The sequence below is a fragment of the Lissotriton helveticus genome, chromosome 7, assembly GCF_964261635.1.
Source record: "Lissotriton helveticus chromosome 7, aLisHel1.1, whole genome shotgun sequence".
Lineage (NCBI taxonomy): Eukaryota > Metazoa > Chordata > Amphibia > Caudata > Salamandridae > Lissotriton > Lissotriton helveticus.
Window position 1 is genome coordinate 283,832,107 of NC_136068.1, and position 16,428 is coordinate 283,848,534.

Here is a 16,428-nt window from a genome sequence, read left to right on the forward strand (position 1 = left end):
TGAAAGTTTCCTTGAGCATCACTGGAGTTCCAATTGTGCCATGTTTAAAATAAAGTCACTATGGAGACATCCTTACGTTACATTCGTTTGACTGTTTGCAGTCAATCATCTTTCGGCTTTAAGATAAAATGTTATGAAAGCAGCTGTTATTTGTGGGGATTCCCCTTTCATACCAAATAGTAGTGCGTGCTGACATGAGTTACAAAGTAGTGACGTTTGGGCATTTGCAACTCTGGTCTGCTTCTCTACCATAGAGAATAAATAATTACCCCTATGTACAAGAGAAGATATAAACCCTGTCACGATGGTATCTCAATGTTGCATATGACACCATCAACCGTGAGGCGCTGATAAATCACCTGAACAGGCTGGCAGAGATGGCGTAAGTGCACTGCCTATTTCTTATAATTCCTGCAATCGGTAGCCACCGAGAAAAGCGTTCACGGTACCTTTGTTATGTCCATCAAGATCCCCTATGCTGTATCTCACATATAAGCCTTCACCTAGGTCCTCTTTGTTGTTAAGTGGCTCAATTTGGTTTTATCCTAAGTGGCTTTAAGATAGGCCTTCGCAAGCATATGAACAAAACCAATTCTGCAAAGAGAAAGCAATGCCCTTGACATGCAGAGTTTTCTACCTCCTGAACCCTTGTTGGGAATATTCATGTTTCCGTTCATTAGGCCTGGAACACTGAGAAGCTGGCAGTTCTGTGACACATGGGCACCAGCTAGGGATTTCTGAGAGCAGAGCCAGCTGAAGGTCTTTAATTGGAAACTCTGCAATTGCACCTCCTCAAAATAAGGTGCGACAACCATGAGTGTGGTAATTGCAGGACATACTCAATGACCCTCTTTGTCACCCAGCAGAGATATTATGACTTGTTCAGGTGACCATAACTGCCCAACCTTTTAGCTGCCAATCTTGATGGGATCCCTTACACCAACAATGATGGTGAACAACCTCAAAGTGATCTTTGATTCTTATGAGTTTTTTGCATATGAAAGAAACCATTTACCAAAACACTTTCCTGTTTTGTTGCTACTGTAAGTGTATCTCTTTTCTAATCAAAGCTCACAAGATCACCTTTTCCTAAATGTGTTAATATCCAAGAAGAACTGTGGAGAATCTGCCTACTTAGGTCTCTTGGCCTAGTGACACAGAAACGTCATAGGGCCAAAAAATATGTGGCTCGCATATTGTTTGGTCTAAAACCCACCTTCCATATTCTCTCCTCTCTTGTAGGCCACACATTAATTTCCAGTAAAATCCTTGAGCCATTTTCAGGCATTTCGATGGTTACTGCCCTGCTCAGTATTAGTACAATGTAGTATTTCAGAGTTTCAAGCAAAGCAAAAGACATGTTACTGTTAGACATTTCAGTAACACTGACATATTTCACATAAAATGGTTGTGGCAGCAACTTGACCACCTGAGTGCAACTTAAAGGTCACTCTGAGATCTCTTAAACAATTGGATTCACTCGCCGAATTTTGGAAACAATAGTCTTATTTTCGCAGGGACCAGTCATTCAAGGCCATAACTGTGCTTATGTTTATTTTTGGTCACAGAATATGGATAAGCCTGTATGTACTGGTTTCTTGAAGTTAACATAAAATTGAGTGTAAGTTGAATTGATTTTCATTCTCTTTTTTGATTTATGAAACGGATCTCGAGATAGCGGAAGAAAAACGAACCTGATTTAAAATGAAATGCCCTTTTGTCAGTGGATTCTGGGGAGTGTAAAAGAAATAGGTCAGAAGAGACACCCAGTGAAGTGAATTGAAAAGAGTACCAGGGGTGGGGAAGATGTTGGCAAAAAAAGATAACTGAGAATTATAGTGATATGGAGGACACAAGGGATGCCAGATAGTGGAGGGAGAAAACAATTAGACGATTTACACATATGCTTTATTTTGTACCATCAAAACCTCCCAACAGTTGAGACACTGAACGCACATAAACAGTATAGCCCAAGAACACCAATGATTTATGATAGGAGTAGACATTAAATTTAATGACTTGAGATGGACCGTAAACAAAAAGCAGTGCTGGTCATGATAGTTACCAGATGACAATAAAGATTCAATATATAAATGGAGAAAACAGTGACATATTTTGCATTGGATCAGTGCTGGAATCTCATTAAGCCGCTTCAACCTCTATCCCCTGGAAGCCTTTAATAGTCGGAAATGTCTTTGATGTGAGGCTAACCAGCAGCTGCTTTGTGCCACTCCTAGAAGGGGTGATGCTGAACTGCATTTTAGAACTCTCTCTGGGATTCAGAGGTGGCAACCTAAACAAGAAAGACAAAAGTGGGGTTTGAAGCAGGTGGTAAGATTGATATTGCTTCACATTTATTAATGCATAAATGTCTTCATGAATTTGAGCCAAGCGAGATGCTTCAAATCAGACAAGAGAAAGCAAGACCTAAGTAAGAAAAAAGATCTAATCACATTGGACTTTTATGTGATCACTAAGGTACTGCAATTTACAGGTATGGTTGAGTCATAATGAAATAAAATACACTCCATTCATTGCATAACATATGCATATATGATGGATAATGAGTAGGGTTGCACGTCTGAGAAAACAGTGAAATAATCACCATAGGATGAACTACGTAGCCTGGCCCTGACTGATATCCACAATAACCTTAGCAATCGACAGGTTGGAATTTGCTGCTTCTTTGGTCTTGCATACTGTCCTCGACACTTAGTGGAAGCCTTCCCAGTATCTCACCATCTCAGAGGTGTTCAATTCAGACTACTGAAACTAATTTTTCACTACATTTCCTGCACATAAACAATCTAAAATTGGATTTTTAAACTCCTATGTGCGCTGCATTAGCACACATAGGAGTTGAAAAATTTCATTTTTTTAAAGATTGTTTATGTGCAGGAAGTGCCACCTTCCTGCACATATACAATCAGCAGAGGAGATTTCCTCGTTCTATGTGTGCCGCAGAATGCAGCATGCATAGAAAGAGGAATAAAACAGAGGATAAATGAAAACATTTCACCTAGTTGCACCCCCAGCATTCAGATGCATTTTCACTTATACAATTTCTCGAAAATCTGGAAATGTGTCAGGTTCCATGGGTGTTGCAAGGGAACACCAACAGCAACACTCATGGATCCCCTCTTGCTCTCAAAGTGCTCCATGTGAAGGGGTCGTATTTACAAGGGCAAGAAGAGCCACGGAGTGTGGCTTTTCCTGTCCTTGTAAATATGATGCAGCAAATTGAGTGGCTGGAGCGTCCCAGAAAGGTAATGGCAGGGTGGTAAATCTGAAACCAGAATTTAACCTATGTGCAGTAACACTGCACTTATGGTATGCAATTATGAGTTGGATCCCATGCAATGGACAATTACTCTGCGGGACGAGTTTTAAATCCAAACAGAATTGCCAATTCCATGGAGATTAACACATGCATTACCCACCTCTGTTAAGCAGATGGTGAATGTATACATGGACCTCAGAGTGGAGTCGAGCTGGAAGAAGGGAATTGAAGTGGCAGATAAGGTCAGGTGGGGAGTTTGGAATGTTGCACCCTGCCAAAAACAAAAATGGAGGTAGCTCTAGCCAAAACCTCGTGCAATTTTATTGCACTAAATTAAAATTGGGGTTGGTGTTCCAACACCCAGAAAAGTGTGGTGTGGGTCACATGTCGTCGAGTGGAATTCCAGAGGGAGGATAGTTCTGCTTCCTATGACTCCTAATCAGAAACCAAATATGTATATAGCCTTAACACTCTTCTGTTTGCCTGTACCAAAGAAAAGTTACAATTTCACTCACCGTTTTCGCAACTGTCCTTCAATCAGTCCACTACCTTCTGCCACAAGCGCGCAGCCTATCCCATCTTCTGACAGGGGGTTGGTATATGCAACTTCTACTGTTACTGGCTGGTTCATGACAGCATTTCCCAGGAACTACAAAAAGAACAGAAATAGATATGGCTGTACTTTTCAGAGAGGAAAAAAAATACTGATGAGGGAACAGGCTGATCTGATGGTATACCAGGAAGGTATCCTTAGCGTATGGCAGTCATTCATATGATATGGTTTGAGAAAATTAAGTGAAGGACTTTCGAAGAAAATAAAAGATACTACAATACTATAGCAAAATTTACAATATCCCATTTTTTTGCTTTCTTGTTCCAGTAGGACTTATATAGGTACCTGAATAATAAGAGGTGGATTCTCCAGGGATATGTCTCTGCGCACCAGCAATTTCCGTCCACTCTCCACTTCAAACAGAGCTGCTACTTCAATCAGGTTGTCACTGCTTAAAGATTTGACGTACTCAGAGTATGGTATTTCAAATGGAATCTTCATCTCTGCAAAAAAAACATAACATCAACCCATCACCAATGAAAAGCAGAGAGCAGTCTGAGAGGTAATTTATCCTATCCTTAGGCAGTCACTCAATCCATCATGTTTGTGTATTTGAAGACTACTTAAATTATAAAACCAATAATATATGAAGATCATCAAAAAGTTAAATTAATATTTTTCCTGAAGAAAGAATATAAGGCACAATACTGTGTCGATTTAGTACATCCTTCTCCCCTGATTCATCCTAAGTATGCCAACCAGAAGCTGCCTGCAAGTTTTCAAGTCTTCCTATAAACAAAACTAAGGCCTAACATCACCAGTTGGGCTATATGGAGGGGGTGAAATGACTCTCCCTCATCGATGCACACTTAGAGGCCTATTAGGATGGCGGATGGACCTGCGTCCGTCCGCCACCCCGGAGGTAGAGGGACCGTCGGCAGGGGCAGCGGCGGTCCCTCCATACCAATTAGTATGTGACCGCCATCCTGTATCTTTAACTTTGCGGCGGGTGCTGCTTGAAGCAGCACCCACCGCAAGGTTAAAAATGCATGCTTTGCATTTACATGCACAAAGCGGCAGGCACCGCGCGGTGCCTGCCGCTTTGTGCATGGTACCCCCCCATGTGCCATCTCCCCCCCCGACACCCTGGGGGCCGGCAACGGGCCCCCAAACACAAAAGACCACATGCTTTTCCACGGTGGAAAAGCCGCCGTGGAAAAGCATGTTTCAGCCTGCATCCTATTATGGCTGGCGGTGTCTTGCAGACACCGCCACCATATTTGCCTGCATACACCGCGGATCAGCGGCGGACGGACTTGCTGTCCGCCGCTGATCCCACCGCCATCCTAATGTGGCGGTGGGTGTTTCCAATGTCCGCGGCGGTGAATCCGCATCCTCCAGGCCGGCGGTGGCTTCCGCCGGCCCGGAGGATGCGGATTCATCGCCATCCTAATCGGCCCCTAAATGTGTAATAGCACATGTAAATCTAATATAGATTGACACAAGTTAAGCATGAATCTAATATTAATATTCCTGTGGCTCAATTACACAAGGTTAACTTAGGCAGTGTTATCGGCTCCACAGTGGACCATGGAAAGAGGCTCACTTGGATATTGTGGGACCTTTTACTGGAAAAAGTAAACTTTCCTTACATAACTTTTGTGTCAGACTTATTATCTAGCTGGACTGAAATTAAGTGTGTTGCTGAAATTCTAACTAGGAGTGTAATTAAATTGTTAGATGAAGTATTGTTAGAGAGGTTTTATTGATTCAATGCTCACTCACAACAGAGTACAGACTTGCTCCACACAAATGTGCACGTATCTAAAGGCCAGATGTACGACCATTGCTTTTGCGACTCGCAAATTGTGAAAAATTGCGAGTCGAAATTTGCGAGTTGCAAAAGCAAATGCTCAACAGTGTCTGGGACACTGTTAGGGATTACCAATGGGGTCGCAAAATGCGAGGCTCATGAATATTAATCAGCCACCGCAATTTGCGACCCCATTGGAAATGGCTGGCCCTCCCAGGGATTGTGGCCTGCTGGGCTCACCAGACCTCAATGGCTGGGACTGCTTTTAAATAAAGCAGTTTTTTAAAAAAAGAAGCCCGCTTTCCTTAAAGGAAAATGGGATGCATTTACAAAAAGAAAAATGAAACGTTTCGTTAATTTTTTTAAGGGCAGGTAGTGGTCCCTAGAACCACTGCTTACCCCTAAAAATATATTTTCCCCGGCATTTACAAAGGGTAAGGGGTGAGCTGCTATTAGGAAGGGGGGCCCTTGGAATGCCCCTTCCTAATAACGAGCCGCAAATTCTTTTAGCGAGTCGCAAAAATATTGCGACTTGCTAAATATGGTTTGTACATGGCCCTATTGTATTTTGCATGCGCAAACGGGTTGCAAACCCATTTGCGCATGCAAAATAGGGTCGTACAGCTGGCCCCAAGTGAAAAAAGGATTGTACTCTGTGTGTGTATGTGTCTAAAAATATTAGTCAGAATAGACAGATGAAATTAAAGAACATTTGATTGCTTACTGTCTCATACAACATCAAGTTACAGAAAATACTCAATTTGTACAGTTATGGATAGAAAACCCAATTAAAAACTTGTTCCCGATTAGATGAAGTGGCAGAAAGTATGGCTATACATAGATTTTCTGGATACCTGTAGAATCAGAGAACTGAAGGTACAAAAGAAAAGGAAGGAATGGTATGAGTTCATAAAAGTGGTTATGACAAACTGTTTTCGTCAAACCAGTTGTTGATGAATCGTTTTTATAAAGAATGGGTCTTACCAGGTTGAAAAAAACCATCCTGGAGAAATCCTTCCTAAACAAATCATCCTTCCTTAATGGGGCGTGGGGGGTTACGTCATTTAACACCACATCCCTTTCTTGTTTATGTCTCCATCAAATCACATCAATGGTAGAGTCAATGTGCATAGAGGTGACTAAACATAATTCATTGTTCACAGATAAGTTAATTATATGCTTATAGATTCTATGTAGAAAAAAGTATTATATTATACTATGAATATGATGTTTATTCAGATAATTGGAAAGGTTTTTTCCTTTTGTTTTCTGGTTTCAAACGAAGTAACCAATAATTGGCACCTAAAGAAGGGCTAAGCAACCTGAAACGCATTGAAGCAGGGTAGAGGATAAAAAGGACAGTTCAAACAAATATGTGATCAAGATAAAGCGTTAATTATATGATTTCAATTTAAAGAAAGCAACATAGATTGATTGTTGAAAATGTATAACAAGACAACAAAACCAGCTTAAAACAGACAAAGGTACTGGATTGTGCTGATTGAGTACAGGGCCAACACTGGGAACCACAACCGGCCCTGGCAAAGTGCTCGGCTGCCACCCCTCCCCACTCAGGGGAGAGGTGGGGGGTGGGGGAGGGTTGGGTTGGAGGTGCCGCTGAGCTCTTTGCCGGGGCCGGTTTTTGGCCGATTTTGGTACAGGGCCGATTTTGCAGCTATGCTGCAAAAGCGGCCCTGTATCAAAATCGGCCCCCAGGAGCCCAAAACTAGCCCCCACCTGTGCGGCGCACCGGAGGATTGCCCGGTGCCCGCTATGCCAGTCCGGCCCTGATTGAGTAGTACAACCAGAAAGAGATACAAAGCGAAATATGTGGGCGCATGATTTCTGTCTATAGAAGTGCAAAGTGCAGTGGGGCACACCCTCACTTGCACATGGCTTGGAATAGATCTTTTGATTCAAACTAAATACCATGCCCAGAAACATTTGGAAGGGTGCCCTCTATGGGTTCAAACATTAGAAAAACATACACTCTTCGGCAGGACTTCCCCACAATGTATATCCATGACAAAAATCAATTTCTTAACCATTGGAAAGAAAGAAAAACAAGCATTTGCCGTGCAATACGTCTCGTATTTGCGAGAGTTTAAGCTATTGGCATTGTAAATTACAATGCCTTTTATTGGTCTGTTTTGCTGATTAACACATATATAAAAGGCATTGTCACTTTAAAATGTGAATAGCTCAAACTCTTGTAAATGTGAGACCTATTCAAAGAAGCGGCCGTCATTATCCCGGCTGCTCAGAAAGTGAAAGCACGCATGGAGCGCCGAATGTTGCAGGAAAGCATGTCGTGCCTGCGGTAGTAGAAACTCGTTAAAGAAAATAGTGCATACAGACTAAAAAAAGACGTATCAACCAAAGTTAAAGGGCCAGTCCTCATGGGAGGTTACAAATGAAGACAAGGTGGTACTAAGGACTGACTAACAAGCCTAATAACGTATCAGAAACCAGCAATTACGAAGGACAATGACACAAGCAAATGACAAATATGGGCGGAGAGTAAGAGGGGCTTCTATTCCATAACCCAATACAGCAAGCTGCAGAGCAGCGCATGCACTGCCCAGGCTCGACCTACAAATGAGTTCAGCAGCAGACGGCAAAAACCTTGGGTGACCCTACAGAAATGGCAAATTTCCAACAGAAAGCATTGAAAAGATGGGCTTTTTATTGACTAATTGACTGTTAAATGAACTGATCGCCTTTTCTTCTTGTTTATTCCCTTTAAGATATCTGCTGTGCTTCATTTTTGCTGGTGGTAAAGGCTGTGAGCGCCAGCACTTATTTTTGGAGACTGGATCGTTTTCAGCATCTGATTTTGAAGAAGATTGAGAGAAAGGCAGAACAGATGGAAAGGAGGGGGAAGAGAAAGAAAGGAAATACGTAACTAAAGATGAAAGCGTGAATGATAAAGAATCTGCATCAGAGAGACAAAAAGACAGTAAGTGTAGGGTGGTGGAAGAAATAAGCATGAAGTGGAAACAAGACAAGGAGGCCGAAGTACAGCGGCGGGCGGCTCAGGTAAGCATAGTGTGGCGGGGCAGGGCGTGGCGGGGGGAGCCGACAGACAATGGAATAGGCATTATTTATTTATTTAATTATACCTATTCTGTCGTCTGTCGACTTACCCACGCCCCACCCCACTGTGTTTACCTCTGCTGGGCGCGCAGCTGCCATAGTATTCAGCACAGACAATGAGTCAAAAAGTTTGCTTTGCAGAAACTGCAGTGGGTCTATGTCTGCTGCAAACTGCAAGAAACATATGATATAGAGAAACAAGAACTGAGGCAACACATACATGTACTGGGAGTGTGTGAAGGAGAGCGTTAAAACACAAGGGAGTTCAGATAGAAAAAAACTGGCAGTACTAGAAAAGTGATGGAAGAACAAAGGTGTTAGACTATGGAAAGGATGATGGACAGAGACTTGTAGGGAGCGTGTGAAGCAAGAGATTGAAGAAAAGGAACAATGGAAAATGAAAGAGGGAGCGAAGCACAGAGGCTGAGGCCAGGGAGAATTCAGTGGTACAGGAAGATGATATATATGGTGCCATAGGCACATAAAAGGAGGATAAGATCAAGTCAGAGAGCCAGCTACCATGGGAGACAGAGTAATGGAAATAAAAGAATGAGACTGAAAGAGCCGAAGTAAACTGAGGGTAATGGAAATAAAAGAATGAGACTGAAAAAGCATCAGAAACTGTGAGTAATGGAAATAAAAGAATTCAACAATGAGAATGTGAAAGCATAAGAGGCTGTGAGTAATGGAAACGGAAGAATTAAATTGAACAGAGCATAAGAGACTCAGAGTAATGGAAAATGAACATTGTACCAAACAGGGCATTAGAGACTGAGAGTGATGGAAATATAAGAACGACATTGGAAAGGGAATATATATATATAACGAAGAGATGAAGGGAGCATGCAGGTTAGACAATGAGGCTCAAGGACAGTTATTGCTAGAGAGAAAAATACTCAAAAAGAGATGCCGGAGTTGGGAATTAAAAGTGCAAAAACAAATGCGGGCATTGGAGATTGAGATGAAAATAAAAATTGAAATGCCCAAAAGAAAAAGAGTGAAAGGGGATACCCATACAGAAAGCAATAGGGTAGAGAATGAATGGAAAGCCCAATCTCTCCTACAGCAAGCTGACCTTGGAATTATACCACCAACCTGAAATAACTGACTCTTACTTGCCTCTTACAAACAGTTTTATTTGGCAATTTTTAAAAAAAACGTGTTTTATGTCTCAAGCTGATCTAGATGCATTTTGTAAGGATTTTTAATAATTTTATACAATAAAAATTGACTTGACTTGACTTGAATGGAATATAGGTCTACCGGGAACGTGAAAGATGTAGAGAAAGATGGAAAATGACGAGAGAGAGGAGGAACATGTGGCAAGAGGAAAGGAAGGCAGGTAGCAAACGAGGCCAACACCTTAATGTGATGCATCAGAAGCAATGCCATTTATGCAAAGTATAATCTAAAATCAAGAGATCTACTACTGCTGCGTATTGGATACTCTTATTTAAGGCATGCTAACATATAATAACAAGCATTTGGAATGCAATAAGTCATGCATTCACGCAAGTTTGAGCTACTGGCATTGTAAATGACAATGCCTTTTATTTATGTTTTGGGTTTAAAAAAATAAATAAAAATTGCAATAAAGGGCCTTCTCGACCGCTTGGTAGATTGTAAATATCAGAGGAAGAGACCGGCCTGCGACATCGTCAAAGTACTGATAAATATTGCAGTGAAGATGTGTGAGTGTTGTAAATTACACAGACACAAAGTGTGAAGTGAGAGTTACATATGATCCTAGTTATAACCACTAACAAGGCGCTCCAACACGTTTCGCTCTGTGATTACACTGCTGCGGCTCAAGAGGAAGCGCGGGAGGGGGGCTATTTCCTGCCCTCTTTGTGATTTGACTGTGTAATGTGGCATTGCGCAATGTCATTGCTATATTTGGTCTAATAAAAAGTACTTCAGCTGTAGTAGGGCCCTGGCTTCACCTCCTGGTGCAGGGTGGGCTGTGCTTTACAGTAGGAATGGAGGGAGGGAGGGATGGTCACGGCTGCAGCTCGGGCCACATACAGTGCCCCTTCTATTACTATTGAGATGAGGCGCTGAGGTGGTGGTATTGGTGATATTGGTGGTGCTGCTTTGGTGGTGGTGGTCGCATTGGTGGTATTGGTGGTGGTGGTAGTATTGGTGGTGGTGATATTGGTGGATGTGGTATTGGTGGTGGTGGTATTGGTGGGAGTATTAGTATTGGTGGTGGTAGTACTAGTATTGGTGGTGGTGGTATTGATGCTATTGATGGTGGCATTGGTGGTATTGGTGGTGGTGGTATTGGTGGTGGTGGTATTGATGCTGGGGTATTGGTATTGGTGGCGGTGGTACTGGTTTTGGTGGTGGGGGTGTTGGTGGTGGTGGCATTGGTGGTATTGGTGGGGGCGGTATTGATGGTGGTGATATTGGTGGTGGTGGTATTGGTATTAGTGGTGGTATTGGTATTGGTTGTGGTGGTATTGGTGATTGTATTGGTGCTGGGGTATTGATGGTGGTATTGGTATTGGCAGTGGTATTGGTGGTATTGGTGTTGGTGGTGGTATTGGTAGTGGTGGGAGTAGTATTGGTGCTGGTGGTATTGGTGGCGGTGGTGGCATTGATGGTGGTGGTGGCATTGGTGGTGGTATTGGTGGTGGTATTGTTACTGGTGGTGGTGATATTGGTGGTGGCAGTCTTGGTATTGGTGGTGGTGGTGGTATTGGTGGTGGTATTGGTATTGTCAATGGTATTGGTGGTGGTGATATTGGATTGGTGGTGGTAGTATTGGTGTTAGTAGAATTGGTGGTGGTGGTATTGGTGGTGGTATTAGTGGTGGTGATATTTGTGGTGGTAGTGGTTGTGTTGGTATTGTTTGTGGTATTGGTAGTGGTGGGATTAGTGGTGGTAGTAATGGTGGTGGTGATATTGGTGGTGGTATTGGTTATGTTGGTATTGTTTGTGGTATTGGTAGTGTTGTTATTGGTGGTAGTATTGTTGGTGGTGATACTGGTGGTGATGGTACTGTGGTGGTGGTATTGGTGGGGGTGGTATTGGTGATGGTGGGGGCGGTGGTATTGGTGATCGTGGTAGTATTGGTGGTGGTGGTGGTATCAGTGGTAGTAGTGGTGGTGTTGGTAGTGGTGGTGGTATTATTGGTGGTATTGGTGGTGGTGGTATTGGATTGGTGGTGGTAGTATTTGTGGTGGTGGTGGTATTGGTGGTGATATTGGTGGTGGCATTGGTGGTGTTGGTATTGGTTGTGGTATTGGTAGCGGTAGTGGTGGTAGTATTGGTAGTGGTTGTACTGGTGGTGATGGTATTGTGGTGGTGGTATTGGTGGTGTTGGTGGTATTGGTGGTGGTGGTATTGATGGTATTGGTGGTGGTGTTGGTGGTATTGGTGGGGGTGGAGGTGGTGGTATTGACGGTGGTGGCATTGATGGTGGTGGTAGCACTGGTGGTGGTATTGGTGGTTGTAGTATTGGTAGTGGTATTGTTGCTGGTGGTGATATTGGTGGTCCTGGTATTGGTGGCATTGATGGTGGTGGTATTGGTATTGTCAGTGGTATTGGTTGTGGTGGTGGTATTGGATTGGTGGTGGTGGTATTGCTGATGGTAGTATTGGTGGTGTATTAGTGGTGGTGATATTGGTGGTGGTGTTGGTTGTGTTGGTCTTGGTGGTGGTATTGGTAGTGGTGGGATTGGTGGTGGTAGTATTGGTGGTGGTGGTATTGGTGTTGGTATTGATGATGGCAGTGATGGTATTGGTGTTGATAGTGGTGGTGTTGGTATTGTTGGTAGTATTGGTGGTGGTAATATTGGTGGTGGTTTTGGTAGTAGTGGTATTGGTGGTGGTGGAATTGGTGGTATTGGTGGTGATGGTAGTGGTTTTGGTGGTATTGGTGGTGGTGGTATTAGTGGTGATGCGGTATTGGTGGTGGTCTTGGTGGTGTGGTATTGGTGGCAGAATTGGCATTGGTGGTGGTGGAATTGGTGGTTGTGGTATTGGTGGTGGTGGTGGTAGTAGTGGTATTAGTGGTGATATTGTTGGTGTTGATGGTGGTGGTGGTGGTATTGGTGGTGGTGGTATTGGTGGTGGTGGTATTGGTAGTGGTGGTGGTATTGGTGGTGGTGTGGTTGTTAATAAAACAGTCTTTTGAAAACAACTCGTCAGGTGACTTTAGTACAGATGATATGTAACACAGATGTGCTGTTGTTAGCTTCAGTCCATTAGCACAGCATTCACATGACTTAATTTGCTAATAATTTCTAAATCCATTTACTTGGGGGGTTGAAACAGACACAAAATAATGCCGGGTTTAAGTGATTGAGAGCAGGCGCCTGAGAAACTCAATAAAGTAAATAGTCCTCACAGACCAAATAACAGGCCCTGTGTAACAACTGAAGTAAAAGGGCCAGTCGCCATGGGAGGGTACAAATGAAGACAAGGCCGTACTAAGGAGGGACTCACATGCTTATTAACGAATCTGAAGGCACGATTTATGAAATACAATGACACAAGCCAAGGAAAAATATGGGAGGAGCGTGGGCGCGGCTTCTCTCCCATGCTCTACTACAGCAGTCTCGAAGAGAAAGAAGGACATGCGCGCTGCTGGCAGGCTCGACCTGAAAACATAACTACACTGCTCAGAAAATGGTCAGAATATTTGTCAAAAAAGGCAGTTTGAGGTGCCCTGCTAGTCTTCGAACCTTTTTTGCGTCTAACCTTTGAAGCTCTAAAGCAAGTCTGACCAGAGCCTTAGCCCTAAACAAGTAATTACTGTGTCGAGTGTGACTCCTCTAATCAGTCTTTACTACTCATAAGTAGCACTTTGCATTCTGGGATTTGTAGTTTCACTTTTAATACACTAAAAGGGTCTCAAAGTTTTAGCATCAAAAGGATTGTTTGCTAAAAAAGCCAGGGTTGGGTTGAGATGAAACTTGTGACACTGGGCCACTAAGCAGCTATGTTTATAAGGCCCAGACACTTCAGGTTTGTCCATGTCAGAACAAGATCAAACCCACTTCATTGGATAAGCATTTTGTTTTATGGCGTGGACAAGTTATTATGCTGAGCAGGTTGGGTTCAGCGCCCCCACAAGGCAAGTAAGGCAGTAGCCTCACGGCCTCATCTAGTGGTAGCACTGATTGATTGCATAAGCACTCGTTTGGGGAGCGTTCTAACAGGCAAATTTTATTTCGCCCTGGAGGTCTTAAAATTGTTGCAACTTTGCTACGCTATTGGTTCTATAAAACTATACAAAAGTGTATAGCAAAGTCATCTCAGAAATTAGATTTTAGGTGCTGATGGAACGAAGTTTTGATATTTTTAGGCACATCATTTCAAATACTTTCACAGAGAGTAAACAATGGACATCGGACAAAGGCAGCCACTGAGCAACCTTTATTGAGGCGAAGAGGTGGCTGAAAGCCATCCGTGAACACACTGTAAGAGCTCATTGGGGTATGGGCAGTAGTGGTTGGGAGAAGAAAATGGCCAAAAGGGGCCGCCACACCACGTCAGACCCGCTATAGAGTGTCAATCCACGGAGAGGCGTGTCACCTTTGAAGCCAGGACTTACCCCGCTGCAGTGAAGCACTAAACAATTTTGTAAAGTTGCAGGTTTAAATAACTGGAGGACCACTAGTTATGTTCCAGTAAGTATATTTATTTATATATTAAATTACGAGCTTAATAGAGGAGTGCCGGCCGGCGCTGCCGTTCTGTGTTCTCCCCGGCGCGCAATGAGGAATGCGCGCGCAGCGCGCCAACATGGCCGCCGCACGTCACGTCTGACGTGACGTGCATAAACTAGAATGCGCACTCTACATATCTCCCCTTTTTTATCAAACTTAACTGAGTCACTTACAGTCCAGTGTCCAACTCGAAATCTCAATCTGGAGGGCCTTACCACCGGCCTCCCACTTCTTGTAACCCTTACCGGGTTCTCCATAGTTTCTTGGCTCCCCTCCTCTTGGCTCTCTGCTCCTTCTCTCACAGCTCCCTCTTCACTCATGCTTCTCTCAAACCTGTCCATTTCCATACCTCTACTTCCGTTCTCTTCTTCCTCTTCTCTATCCATTTCTCCCCTTACTCTGTCTTGCTGCTCGCCGGCTTCTTGTCTCTTCTCCACGTTCGCACCTTCCATGTCTTCCCATTCATTTCCATGTTGCTCCCAGCCCAAAACCTTATTGCACCTAGCCATCCGGTCCTGGGACCACACATTTCCATCGCTCAGCAAAGCGGCTCGATCGTACACCTCCACAACTTGCATCGGCTTGCTGTACTTGCTGTCTCCCTTCTTCTGTAGAGTGGCCAACTTTACTCTCACCCACTCTCCTTTCTCCAATCCTGTACTTTTGACATTCCTCCGTTTATTGTAGTGGTCACTATAAATTGTCTGTGCTCTTTCCAGGTTGGCCCGCACCACTGCAGGGGACCATTCACTGGTGACGACCTTTTCCTTCCAGATCCTGTTGTCATGGGTGAAGGGTTCACGTCCCCTCAATATTTGGAATGGGCTGTACCCCATGCCAGTGGGGGTTATTCTGTACGCCCACACCATGTTCTCTAATGCCTTTTCCCAACTCTGTCCACTGGATATGGCGGCTTGGATGGCTCCCATCACTACCCGGTTAAATCTCTCCACTAGGCCGTTACCGGCCGGATGGTAGATCGCCGTGTGCTTGACAGTGATGCCATTCCTTTGCATGAACTTGCTCCACCTTTCCGACGTGAACTGGGGCCCATTGTCACTTAAGATCGATTTGGGTATTCCTTCCCGGGTGAAAGTCTCTGACAGGAACTTTATGATGTTTTCTGTGTCCATGGACTCATCTATTTTCACCTCCGGCCACTTTGAATATCGATCCATGAGTACGCACACATATTTCTGCGTGCCTTGGTCATCTAGGACGGGTCCCAAAATGTCTATCGATAGTTCTTCCCATGGATTAGCGGGAGGGTCAAACTTCCCTATTGCTGGTCTCAAGGGTTTTAAGGTCTTATCTGCTCTTTGACATTGTGGACATTCCCTGACATGCCTCTCAGCCTTTATGTCCATGCCTGGCCACCAGTAGTTTTGCTTTGCCCTTGCTTTGAGTTTACCTATGCCTAGGTGTCCTTCATGTAGCAGGTCCAACAGTTTCGAGGTGAGGTTCCTGGGGGGAATCACCTTGTCTCCTCTGTAGATGAATACTCCCTTGTCCCCTACTGACAGTTCCTCTCTGACTTCAAAGTACGGCTTGAGGCTCGCCCTCACGTTCCTTTTCTCAGGCCATCCTTGAACAATGTTCTCTTTTACTTCTTGCATGTCCGTGTCTTCCTCATAGGACTCTGACCATTCTTGCAAGCTTATCAACCTTTCTTGGTCCTCTATAAGGGCTACCAACTCTCCTTTGCTTGTATGGTCTTCCTCTCCTGGTTCCATGGCGGCCGCCCTACTCAGGAAATCCGCCACTCGGTTCCGGTTCCCGGGAAGGTACTCCACGTCATACCTAAACTCGAGTAACTTTAGTGACATCTTGGCTATTCGGGGAGTGGCACTGGCGTGTCCACTCGATGTCAGCACCTTCACCAATGGCTTGTGATCTGTTTTGAGTAAAAAATGTGTTCCCCACAGAAATTGCCTGAACCTCGCCATGGCCCACACAACCGCCAGCATCTCCTTCTCAATCACGCTGTATTTGCTCTCTGTATCCGTCA

The 16,428-nt window shown here is 44.0% G+C and overlaps 1 protein-coding gene across 1 annotated transcript in view; it reads right to left on the reverse strand.

Annotated features, from left to right (window-relative positions):
• Positions 1-1,889: 1,889 nt before the first annotated feature.
• LOC144768426 (protein-glutamine gamma-glutamyltransferase E-like) overlaps positions 1,890-16,428 on the reverse strand; it is a 148,841-nt gene continuing 134,302 nt past the window's right edge. The window contains exons 11-13 of the mRNA XM_078652073.1: positions 4,179-4,336; positions 3,796-3,929; positions 1,890-2,293 (exon numbers count right to left, since the gene is read on the reverse strand). Of these exons, the coding sequence (XP_078508199.1) occupies positions 2,143-2,293; positions 3,796-3,929; positions 4,179-4,336 (443 nt within the window). The 3' untranslated portion in view covers positions 1,890-2,142. The remainder of the gene's footprint in view (positions 2,294-3,795; positions 3,930-4,178; positions 4,337-16,428) is intronic.